The sequence below is a fragment of the Anguilla rostrata genome, chromosome 19 (genome assembly GCF_018555375.3).
Source record: "Anguilla rostrata isolate EN2019 chromosome 19, ASM1855537v3, whole genome shotgun sequence".
NCBI lineage: Eukaryota > Metazoa > Chordata > Actinopteri > Anguilliformes > Anguillidae > Anguilla > Anguilla rostrata.
Window position 1 is genome coordinate 7,741,345 of NC_057951.1, and position 12,616 is coordinate 7,753,960.

Below are 12,616 nucleotides of genomic sequence, written 5' to 3' on the forward strand. Positions count from 1 at the left end.
TTCCAGGGTAAGAGCGACGGGCTTTCAAAAATAAACGGCAAAATCCTCCAAGCCTATATATATAAAGCCCTGAGCCTACTGGAGCTGAGACAGGCTCTTTCCCTGGGGGGGGCTGGCTGGGGGGGGCTGAGAGGGGGGGGGGTGATCAGCCAGTGAGAGGAGCTCCTGGTCTGTGACGGAGACACACTCACCAGGCAGACAATGGCCTAATAACGCTCTCCCTCTCCGCAGCGAAGCAGGTCGACTGCAGGTCCCCGCGGGTGGGAGAGACAAAGCGGAGCTGCCTCTCCTCATCACCGTACCCCCCCCCCCACCCTCTCCAAAACCCCCCAGGACTGCTGCACGCTGGGGGCGGGGGGGGGGGGGGGCATGACATGCTGACGCTCAAACACTGCTGCAGACAGCAAGCCCTGCGTTAGCACCTCCAGATGTGTGTGTGTGTGTGTGTGTGTGTGTCTGTCATGTCACATGAGGGTGTGTGTCTGCCTGCCTGTCTTTGTAAGTGTGTGAGGGTGCAAGTGTGTGTGTGTGTGTGTCTGTCTGTGTAATAAAAAGCCCTATGATATCAGAATGATTCCCAGAAATAAGTATGAATGACAAACACTGCCATTCCCTGCACTGAAACCAAAGCCGTTTTCCAACCAAACGTGTACCAATCACTCAGCGCTATGCTGTCGCGTGCTCTTAGCCTTCTGCGTGCTGTAATTAACCGGAACGATCCGTTTCAACACCAAACGCACCGCCGCGGTGAGACACAAGACAGGCTGCGGTTAGCACCGTCTAACCCATGAGTGGGTCAGACGCACGGAGCGGCGCGGATTCACGGATGAACTCGTCAGCTTCCCGTGCGACCACAAAACAGGCAAAAACAAAAGTGAAACTCTGGCGAAGGGGGGCGGGGGCGAGGGCGGGGGGAGGATGGGGGGGGTCATACAGATCAGGTAATGGGCCAAAGCCGCAATTAGCCTCCATTCTCCCTGAGCACGGAGAGACGACGACCACACGCTCTCCCGCTCTCCCGCTTTCCACATCACGGAGGCGAATTTCCGGGACGTCCAAAGGAGAAATGAGGCTTAAAGTATGCCATTCAGCGGCCCGACTCGATCGCAGCATGTCTGTGCTGGTTAAGGAGCGAATCAGAAACACAGCCCCCCCCGAAACGCCACCGCTAATTCGGCACAGGCCCAGGTTACACGCGTCGGGGGGGCGGGAGGCTTCCGTTGAGGAGCGTCAGAACCACGGGAGCATGGGAACGCCGGTCAGGAGCGCCGTCCGTACCCCGGGCCCAGGAACCCCCGCGGGGGGGAGATGACCGACCCTTACACTGCGTCTCCATTCACTGACCCCCCACCCCCCCACTAGGTGCTGAGACACTTCTATGAGCTCCGCCCCTTTTCTGATTCTGCTCCGTGGTGGACTCCACACTGAAGGGAGAGGGGAGCTGAAGGGGCGGCGCATGGAGAGGTTTAGGCGCTGAGCCGGCGAGACTTGAACAAACCCTCTGAAGAGCCAGGGGGTGTTTTTTGGATGTTCTTTCAAAATTCTAGCTGCAGTGGGTATCTAGAACTGTCTATCGCTCGCCAGCAGGGTTGTGACATCAGCTTAGAATGTCGTTCTGACCCTATGCTGTGCACAGTTGTCGCGTTGCCTAATCACGTATCTGTGATCTGCTGTGCCTTTAAGGTTGTTAGGCCTGCCCGCTGAGCCGCTTTCGCTCTGTCACCTGTCAGATCCGCCTCTCCTGCTGCTCCGCGTTTCCGGCTGCCGGCCGATCCTCCTACCATGCCGGGCATCCGCGCATACTGCTGGGGTCGCCATGGCGGCGCTTTATGGGATGGCATTGTAAGCGGCGCTGAGGCCGGGGCGGAGGGGAGGGGGTGGGGGTTCTCGGGGATTAGGAAACCTCTGAACAAACACCCAGAAGCCTCGGAGGAGCCGCTTTTTAGAAGGGGGACGTTCTGACGGATGGACAAACCTCCTAGCCATGGAACGGGATCAGCTTTTGGGTGACTGGCGGTTCGGCTGGACAATCAGCCACCAGATTCAGAGAGGATGGGGCCGCGGCTCCCGGGGGAGAAAGCGTGCGCCCACTCCGCAAAGCTGGCGGACAGGAGGTCTGAACCGCCTGAAACGCAATGTGCGAGCACCGCCCCCTATCCCACAATCCCCCAGCAAGCGGCGCGGAGCGCGGGGACCCGGCTCTGTTTGAGGAATCTCCAGGTGGGTGCAGGTGGGCAGCTGAACACACGAGGAAAGCGCTGGATTTCCTCTGGATTAGCGCGCTGGCGTTCACGCAAAACGCAACACAAACAGGAGACGCTTAGAGCCAAGAAAAATAAATAAATACAATGGGGGAAAAAAATAACCGACGGCAGACATTTTCTCACCGAAAGGCCCTGCGTGACGCATGGGAAAGGAAAGGTAGGCGCCTCAGGTATTTTTACCACGTACCTTAAACAGGGACCCGAACCGATGGGAGACGTACTGGACGTCCACGGCATTCATCGCTAATGGCTCATCAGCACAAACCCGCAACAGTGACGCCGAACGTGGCGTCAGTGACGTCACGCAGCACGTTAGCTCCAGACGCAATCGAGCGGAACACAGAGAGAGAGTCCGGGCAACGCCCCCCTCCTCCCCATCCCCCCCCCCCGCACCCAACACCCTCAAAACCTCACACCTTCCCAAATCCATTTCCTGCTGGGTAGGCAGGAGAGCCTGCAGGCAGCGGGGATGGGGAATGGGGGGGGGGGGTGTGAGGTGGGGGTAAGCGGGCCGCTCGCTCACCTTCGCACTGTTTCCCATCCCCCTTGTAGCCGGGCTTGCAGATGCACTTGAAGGACTTGGGCGTGTTCTGGCAGAGGGCGTCGATGTGACAGTCGTCCGTGGCCTCAGAGCACTCGTCCGCGTCTGCAGGAGAGAGAGAGAGAACGCTTACAGAGGAGCCTCACCTCTCACTGCGCGCACGCACACACACACACACACACACACACACACACAACCACACACACAGACACACACACACACACACACACACACACACACACACACACACACACACACACACACACACACACACACACACACACACACCACACAACAACACACACACACACACACAACACACCACACAACACACACACACACACACACACACACACACACACAACACACGCACGCACGCACACACACTCACACAGACAGACAGACAGACAGTCAGACAGACAGACAGACAGACAAACTGATAGATGGACAGACAGACAGCAGCTCTCCATTCTGCAGCACAATGCCACACCTCCCTCACGGCCATGGCAGTTAAGAGACTCTTGTCATAGTCAAACGCATTAGCAAGTACTGCAATAAAACCGTGATGATACTTTCCACTTTCTAAATCCACTTTCCACAGATTCAAAAAAGAACACACACGGAAGTTAATTGGGGTATTACACAACGCTGCTTGTCTGGAAGGCTGCATCTGTCAAAGACAGCAGTTAACTCTCGCTCTGAACTTTACAGATTTAAAAAATAATTGCATTTACATAACTACCCAGAAATACAAAAACAGCACTCCTCGCTTGTTTCATCCTTCCAGAATCAACTCTCTCCCACAGAAAAAAAAGCCTTTTCTCTATCAACATTTCAGTGGTCAGGGTGGAAATGGTCATGTTCTCAGCACTGGAAAGGGACATGAGAGGCTCCCAGAAGCTACAGCTGCTGCAGCTCTGTAGACCACTCTCGAGTCTTGCTTCGTACATCTTCATCGCTTTCAAATCCACTAAAATGTCACATCACTTTCCGAGCTGAAATTTCTCCACTTTGTGTCTCATAAAAACGTGATTTCTGTTGCTCGTAAACTCGCTGACATGACCATATTAATGCATGAGCTTTGACTTCATTTTGCTTTTCGCTGATATCAGTGGGGTTTTTTTTAATCGTCCATGGACATGTGAGAGTGTGCAGTTTGAATGACAAAAGACCGACACAGCAAAGACGTTTGCAATCGGTTGACCCGCGACAAACTGCAACGACTTATGACGCCTGTGACCCTCGCACTGCACTTCCACAGCAGAACCGCTGGACTGCGAGGCTGGGTCCACGATTCGTGTTCTGCTGCCCGGAGTCCAACATCGGCGGGGAATGAGCGGTCACGTGACGAAACCGCATCAAGCGATTGGGCAGGAGGAGGACTATGGGGCTTGTGAATGACCGCAGTCAGCATCATTATTATAAAATGCACGGAGAGCTACAGCATCATGACCCGGACCGCCAAAACACTGCGGTCTGCAGTGGAATGACTTAGACTAGAGAGGGAGAGAGAATAACAGCCAATCTGATCTTCTGCATCCATATTACCACACTCTCGGAAAAGAAGGAACAAAAAAAAGTGCCTAAAAGGTTCAAACACTTGTAACTGGGATGGTATCCCATGGGTAGACAGAACAGCACTGCTAGCCAGCAATACATAATTCACTTGTACCTTTTTCTTTGCTTGTAAAAGGTGCTTATTAGTATCCAAACAGAACGTCAAAAGACTTCCAGGGTGCATTTGGGACTTTGTTTTACATGACAGAACAAAGACGTACCTGCACAGTACCTTTATTAGAGGGTGTGTGCTGGGAAGCGTTAGGCGGACATTAAGCTGAGTGCACACCTGACCTGCGAGGCTCTGAACACTGGCCACTGAGCGCGCTCCATCGCCCCGCTCATCAACACTAAAACAGCACGCCCCACACAAGCATTAAGCAGCAAAGCCCCGAGACCGTTTCATTGGAGGGAAAGCGTCCGTGAGCTCCACAGCAACCAATCGCACGGAGTTTGGCCCGGCTTCAGGTTCACTGGCAAATGGCCCAGTTCAGCAAAAAAAGGAAACTTAAACTAAATTCAAACTGCAATCAATATTGTTTTTAGAGCCTGGAGGAAAGATTTTGCTATGAGCACGTGCACAGTGATGCCAGTTTGAAAATTCTGGGAGAAGAATCTCTGCCACAATTCCGAAATTGGTTTTCCACTGTCTCTGCGTGGGTGCAGGCATTGCAAACCTCACCCCCCCCCCCCCCCCCAACAGTCCTACATTAATCAGATGCATGGGTTTCAATACAAACATTTAATTTCATTCACGCAATACAATTCATTATTATTTATTATCAGTGATCTGGCCTGTGGTGCCATTATCATTAGTACAAACAGCACTAGTGCACTGAAATTACAGTACTGGGAAATGTGAATTAATTGTTGCATTTCAGTAACTAATTAGGCACAACTTAAACTGAGCTGAGGTTTCGGAAAACCCTCAAAGCAGAAGACAAAATGTGTTCTTCCAAAAATCAGATGCCTAATTGCAAAAAATGATGTCTGCAATCAAACAAACCACTTCAAAGGAAGGAATTTTTCATTAAGGTCTTTTTTTCCCCACAATGGTAAATCGTTAACCAAAGCGCACTCGGTCCGTTTTTAGCCACTGGGTACTGACATCTGACTGAGAAAATGGGGAGACAATGCGTGACGCGGCTGGCGGTCGATAAACCAGCCAAATCCACACATCAAAGACCATCGCGGACCCTCATCCATATGTACCTTCAGCGCTAGCCCGAAGAGATGCGCGTTTATTCATGGGCGGGGCGCGTCCACCAAGCAGAAGAGAGAAAGTGCCTTGTCATATTTTGACTCGTTAACTAGCACCTATCTCACAGATTCAGAAGTGTGACAGCTCCAGATGCGCGCCGAACCTTTATTACTAACTGGGGGTTTTCCCCCCCTCGTGCGAACTCGAAATAAAAACCTTTCACTTCACCAGCCTAGAAAAGTTCACCATAAAAACTGATTTTTTAAAATGCCGAAGCGTACCTAATTTAATAGGGGAATGTAATAAGAAAGGACAAGTCACAATTCGTCTATATCAATGCAAATAACATTGTTGGAAAAGTTACTAGAAGGAAATAATGCAAATAATTCCATGTGCACTCAACCGATGCACAATTTTAATTAAACTTTGTAATAATCGGGGGGGGGGGGGGAGACATCGTTTAGCAAGCATTGTTGCAGGTTCTGTTATCTCTCTGCAGGCTATTTCGTTACAATGCGTGACAATGGGATTATCCTTTCTTACCTTGTCATATTTGCGGTCTCATCGTATCCTCGGTGACTACAAAAGTTAATTCGATCTTCCCAATTAATTACATCTCAATTAAACCGTGGGGAAACCAGCCGAGCCCTGGCAGAGGGCCAGTAGAGTGATACTTTGTGCAAATGGACAACAACACGCTAATTGTCAGCCAAATGCCTCAATTAAAATGTTGACAAGAATACAGTGAAATTGTTTGAAAAGACACAGACCGGGGTTGAAAAAAGAGACAAGTCGTTACCTGCGAGTCCAGCGTTTCCCGTCACACCACAAGTATTTATGAGGACGAAAAACAAACAAAAGTCCCATGAAAAACAAGCACTCTCCATGTTAAAAGCGGTAACTGAATGCAGTCTCAGGTTGTGTGTTTCTTTGATAAGAGAACCGATTCGGTACTGGCAGCGACACTGAATGGCGAGACCGACGAGCCGCTGGACGCGTGCTGATTGGCTTGCGCACATTTAAGGAGGAGATGGGAGGTGTTGAGGAGAGAGGGGGAGAGAAAGGGAGAGGTAGAGAAAATAGATCACTCTTATTGATTACCCGAGGGTGGGACCATGGCTGTCACCCATTCGCCAAAGTGCCCGGCTAACAATGGCTCACCACTGCGCTCTCGCATTCGATAATGCGTAACAATGATGATAATATTTGCCAGCGGAAACAAGAACAGTGACACGCTTAGCTATAAATTCAAAATTCAGAAAAACGTTTCTCTGTCTTTCGATATGTCTGCTCTAATCTTTGATTTATGATGTTCTGTCTTAATTAAACTTGTAAGAGGTTACATGTTTAATTAATATGTGAAGTTTAAGGTATATAATCCTGTGCCATTTATTTTGCCCAAGTGTTCACCATCAAACACAACTCCAGCAGACCTACATTTTTCCACAATGAAACAGTGGAGTTGGCAATTTATTATTATAGTGTGGTGGCGTTTATACCTTCTTAGGCTACCGGTAGGTTGTTATTATTATTTTAAACCATTTCTAGTAGGCGTAATGCAAAATACAGTCAAAATAGCGCATTATCGTGTCACAAGAAATTACAGATGTAATTCATGAAAGTATTTCTTTTCAGACACTCGTGTTCAGTGTAAGTCAATCCTTAAAATTAAATTTAAAAATATTTCGTCGATACCATACTGAACGTCTCGTCTCATAATGAATACAGCCCATGTAGTTACAGCGCTCTCTCCTGGTGTAAAAGGATAAAAGCTGGGACAGGTACAGACCACCTCCATTCGTATAACTAGTATAGTACAACCAAGAGTCGTGAAGCTAAACATGCTTGCCTTAGCTGTAGCTACCTATCTATGGATGAAGTTGATGTATAATATTTTTAGAAGCAACAAAAACATATATTTTTAAATGTTTAGACTTAACTTAGCCCAAAATGTAGGCTACGACAAGCTAATTATGAAAACAAAGCAAGCACGCTAATGTATACGATATCATCAGAATATAAAATTGTAAACCTCATTAGTTTAATGCAACCGAACCACGACTGCACACACATGAAACACGTTGTCAAGACGTGTATATTGACCAAATGAAGTTGGAAAGCTACTTAGCACATTTAGAAAGGTTTCTGCCAGTCCTGTCTTATAATGGCTGGTACAGTGACATTGAGTTCGTGGTGACAAAATCAATAGTAGACTATCGATTTTCAAAATAAACTTTTCGTTTCCAGAGGTTGTACGCTACATATGATTTTGTTTCTTGTTTGTGTGAAGCCCTTAAGGGGCGTTTACGTTTTTTGTTTTTCTTTCGTATGTTTGTGTTTTACACTTCAATTGTCGTTTTCGTGTTTTGTAATTAAATGCCGGAAGTTTTTTGTTTGCAGGTTTTTGTTTTTCCGTTTCCTCTTTGCTTGTGTTTTGAACTTAAAAACCACCGTAAGAAAGCAAGCCATTCATTTAAGTGTGAGAAAAGGCCTTACCTTGTGCATGCACGCCATCTTATGGCGAAGGTGCTAGAACACAAATCTGTTCAAAGTCAAACAAGCTATTTTTTTCTGCTTATTGATGCAGGAACTTTAAAGTTGTCGCCGTTGCTGGTATATCTAGCAATATACAGGAAATTTCTCTGACCTTTGGATGCCAGTTCGTAGGCTAATGCTGCCGTTTGCTAACTTACTTTAGCACTGAGCTAACATGAAATGTTGTCGACGTTATCGTCAAAAACATTCTCAATGCAAATAACTTACGATACTTATGTAAATGAACTTGCTAAGATAGGTTTGCATACCTAATACGCCGAGAAAGTCAAACAAGATTGTAGTGGGGATTTACAAGACGAAATGCTGTTTGAATTAATTTCATTTCGGGAAGGAAAGTTCTTATCTCATTGAAGACGAATGGCTTCAAACGGAGATTAATCTCGGAACTTGTTTGAATACAGTTTCCGGTTTTGAAAATAGCTATGAAAACAATGCCAAGTTCGCAAACACATTGACCCATGTCTAACAGAAAACATGACAGAATAGCAACACAAACAAACACTGTCAGTAAAGTATGTGCGATGAAAGTGTAAAAATGATTTTAAAAAAGGGCCAGTGTGCCTGCACATATTTGTAAATTAATGTATGTTTTGCAGTGTTGAATTATATGATACAAAAAGGGGTAAATTGGGGTTAAATCAATTCCACTAGGCTATAGATACTACCTAGAGGATAACTGGTCACTAATTGAAATTACAATAATTTTTAGTAATGGAGCTGGAATGTCATCATTTAGAATTTAATTTGGAATGTAGACATTCGAAATTGGAACAGAATGAATGAAATTGAGCCCAATCCCAAACCCTGGACTGGTTTGCTAAATAAAGAACAAACTAGGATGGCCTCATTACTCTTTAATAGTTGCATTTTATATTCAAATGCTGCATTGAAGGAAAGGTAGTGTGCTGTTATACAGTTATGCATGTATTTATTTATGTCTAATATATATATAGCCTAAACACATCTTCATTTGCGGTGAAAATCTTGTAGATGAATGGACAAAATATGAAGAGACAGATTTTGCTTTGGTGCTCTACAGTGTTTTGCAGTATAGTTTATTATATTACAATATTCCAAGTAAATAGTACATTGTCGAAATAAGTATTATTGATTATAGTGTGTGGTTTCAAAACACAAGGCTACACTGTGTGCCCACATGGTTCATTATGAATTTATACAATTTATTACAAGTGAAATTTTGTTTAAAATCAAAAAGCATTTTCATATGATACACTTGGTACTGAAAAAAGCAGGGAATACCTTTCAAACTGCAGTTCATTTCCAAAGAGTTTGCTTTAAACAAGAGAAACAAGGAACTGTACATAAAAATGACGCCTCTATTCATTGTGAATTGTACACACTTATTTTAGCTGCAGAAAGGTTTTCTGCCATTTTTTGAAACCACGTTAGCTAATACAAAACACTAAAGGATGTACGTACTGTATGTACGATGCTGACTAACCAGAATCAAAACAAAGCAGTATGGTTCATGTGCAAGTGTATTAGCGTACCAAGCTCACCTACATTTCAAATACTCCAGTCCAGAGCAAAGGTCACCATCCAGCAGTATTGTACAGTTAAACCACCAGATACGGCTGAAGGTTGTATCTGTTTTGACTGTGGAACTACCAACATCAAATGCTTACCATTCTTGACTCACACTAGATATAATAATTTTGAAAACTAGCTGTGACAAATGAACATGTCCTTTCTGTTTATTCTTGTAGTCGCTGCATGGCCAAACAGTCTGAGGCTCTTCAATTCAAAATATTTTTTTGTGTTGGAACATTCTGGAAACCCACGAAGCAGTTTTGAGCCGCGCGTTAGGAGTCATCCTGTAATGACATTAAAACTCATTACGGTCGTGCATTAGCGCCTAAGACCCAAATCTGTCAGAGGGATTATGCATAATTCAGTGCAGGAGGTGAGATGGTGGAGTTTTGCCATCTATCACGGACCAGTTTTCACCACGCTGAATTAATACAGCCTAACCAGGTGGAAGCGGTCCGCGCCAGAGAGAGCCCCATGCGCTAAATGCACCTTATCGCCGCCCGTGAGCGTGCGCGCGCTGTTTACCCCTGAACGCGTCTGCTGTCAGCTTCCTGTTACTGACAGGCGGGTCTTGCAGCCGTGACAGGACAGCTCCTTGCCGCCCCTCGGACGATGACCTTTCCCCTATAATCTTTCCCTGCTTTTTCCGTCTGGAAAACAAACGGTCAGGAAGAGCGACACCCCCCCGTTAACCTCCCCACGGTCCACTGTCCTCCGTGTGCTTCGCCAAAACGTGCACCTTGCTCTGCTAGTCAAGAAAGACGGTCGGTAAAAACATGTCCAGCGCTGCTCTGCTCTCTTAGTACTGGATTCAGAAACCAGTCCGCCTCATTTACCGCGCTCCAACTCTCCCTCTCCGCACGGCTCTCCCTTCCTCCCCCCATCCTCCTCTTCCTCCTCCTCCTCCTCCCTCTTCTTCTCTCCTCCCCCCTCTTCTTGCCTCCTCCTCCTCCTCCCTCCCCCCCTCCCCCTTCCCCCCCTTCCCCCCTCCTCTTCCTCCTCGTCCTCCTCGTCGGCGCAGTCGGCCCAGCGGCCCACGCGGCGCACGCCGGGCGCCACGGCGGGCGCGTTGACGCAGGGGTTGTGGTCGTAGATGACCAGGCTGAGCCCCGCCAGGTGCGCCAGCGGCGGGAAGCGGCGGATGCGGTTGCGGTCCACGTCGATCACGCCCAGCTGGTGCATCTCCAGCAGCACCGGCGGGAAGTCGGCCAGCAGGTTCCCCGCCAGCCACACGCTGTGCAGCTCCCCCAGGGCGGCCAGCTCCCGCGGCAGGGCCCGCAGCCGGTTGTAGCCCAGGTGGAGGGTGCGCAGGGCGGGCAGGTGGCAGAGCACGTCGGGGAACTCGGCGAAGCAGTTGGCCTCCAGCCACAGGGTGCGGAGCTCGGCCAGCAACGCCAGCTCCGGGGGCAGGCTGTCCAGCCGGTTGTTGCTGAGGTAGAGGGTGTTGAGCTGGGGCAGGCCGCAGACCGCCAGGGGCAGCTCCTCCAGGCAGTTGAAGTCGAGCGCCAGCAGCTGCAGGCTGCGCAGCTGGCGCAGCTCCGGGGGCAGGCCGCCCAGCCGGTTGTTGCTGAGGTAGAGCCTGACCAGCCGGTCGAAGGCGCAGGCGGCCAGGGGGAGGCGCCGCAGGTGGCAGCCGCTCAGGTCCAGCGTGCAGTCCAGCGGCATCTCCTTCAGCTCGCCCACCAGGAAGCGCTGGCAGCGCTCGGAGGGGATGAAGGCCACCGCGCTGCGCAGCACGTTCCCCATGCCTCCCGTGCCCCCTCCCTGCGCTGTGCTCTGCGCTGCTGCCCAGGTAATGAGCCAGCCAATAGCATGCAGCTGGTACTAAAGCCCCCTGTCACTCAGGTCATAGCGGTCACTCAGGTCATAGCCACACCCCCTCAGTCTGTCTGTCTCTCTCAGTCACTCAGTTTCTCTCAGTCTCTGAGTCACTCAGTCTCTCTCTCTGTCTCCGAGTCATTCAGTCTCTCTCTGTCTCTGAGTCATTAATTCTCTCTCTGTCTCTCTGTTTCTCAGTCTGCCTCTCAGTTTCTCTCAGCCTCAATCTCTGAATTACTCAGTCGCTCAGTCTCTCAGTCTATGAGCCCCTCAGTGCTGGCCTGGGCTGGGTGATGCTGGCGAGGCTATAAAAGGAGCAAGCAAAGCCTCCTTTGAGAAGAAGGAACAGCCATCAGTTTGAACGAAGAGTCGTCCAGGGTCCACAGAAATAATCCGGAGGACCACAAAGGAAATTCCGAGCGTCTGGGAGCGGTCACTTCGGTGTCACAGCGAGCGGCTCGTCCCCTCAGCACGGTAACGTGTTCCACGCGGTTTACCCTCTCTGTGAAAGCCAAGGGGCGCGGTCTTCAGGTCCCAAAATCCAGAGCGAACGAAATGGAGAGAGAAGAGCGAACGCAACGCGACCGCTCTCTCATCCGCACCGCTCTCTCTGACAAACTCTCTCTCCTGGAGCCGGAATCTTTCTATAACTCCCCAGCAACACAGATGATGAACAGCCCCCCCCCCCCCCCCCCCCGACCGTCCCCCCCCCTCCCACACCCTCGACCCTCCCCCCCCGTCCCCTACCCCCGGTCGGTGTGACATTACTCTTCCCGTCTTGGGCGGGGGCGTGGAATGCTGCTGATATCTGCGGAAGTGTCTGGCGATGGAGGACCAGGGGGGGTCCGGCCGTGATACTGCTGTGTCCCTGCCCCCGCCCCCACCCCCCCGGCTGGCTTTATCAGGGGCCGCTGGAGTGGCCCTCGTCTGTAAAATTATTCCTGGAACCCGCGACGGCCAGCCAGGCGCTGTCACCACCCCAGGGGCGCTGCGGGAACCGGCAGAGGGGCAAGCCTTCGCACCCCCCTCCCCCATCGTCACGGGACGGGCCCGGCCCATGGTGCTGCTGGCGCAAACTGCTCAGTGTAGGAGTGGAACACAGACTTGGTGTTGGCGGTGGGGACAGCT

At 49.7% G+C, this 12,616-nt stretch overlaps 2 protein-coding genes across 7 annotated transcripts in view; both read right to left on the reverse strand.

The window, feature by feature from the left end:
- LOC135245464 (signal peptide, CUB and EGF-like domain-containing protein 1) overlaps positions 1-8,499 on the reverse strand; it is an 86,706-nt gene extending 78,207 nt beyond the window's left edge. For 2 of the 6 annotated variants that reach the window (XM_064318503.1, XM_064318502.1), the window contains exons 1-2: positions 6,363-6,617; positions 2,788-2,910 (exon numbers count right to left, since the gene is read on the reverse strand). In XM_064318503.1, coding sequence (XP_064174573.1) covers positions 2,788-2,910; positions 6,363-6,582 — 343 coding nt within the window. In that variant the 5' untranslated portion in view covers positions 6,583-6,617. Of the gene's footprint in view, positions 1-2,787; positions 2,911-6,362; positions 6,620-8,059; positions 8,320-8,367 lie in introns of those variants that run through there. The other 4 variants (XM_064318505.1, XM_064318506.1, XM_064318501.1 and 1 more) reach the window with 4 other exon arrangements.
- A 2,158-nt stretch (positions 8,500-10,657) lies between these two features.
- Positions 10,658-12,138, reverse strand: lrrc10 (leucine rich repeat containing 10; the record flags this gene model as incomplete). The annotated part of the gene is made up of 1 exon (XM_064319532.1): positions 10,658-12,138. A coding segment is annotated over exon 1 (759 nt), but the record flags the coding sequence as incomplete, so codon positions are not given.
- Positions 12,139-12,616: the final 478 nt, after the last annotated feature.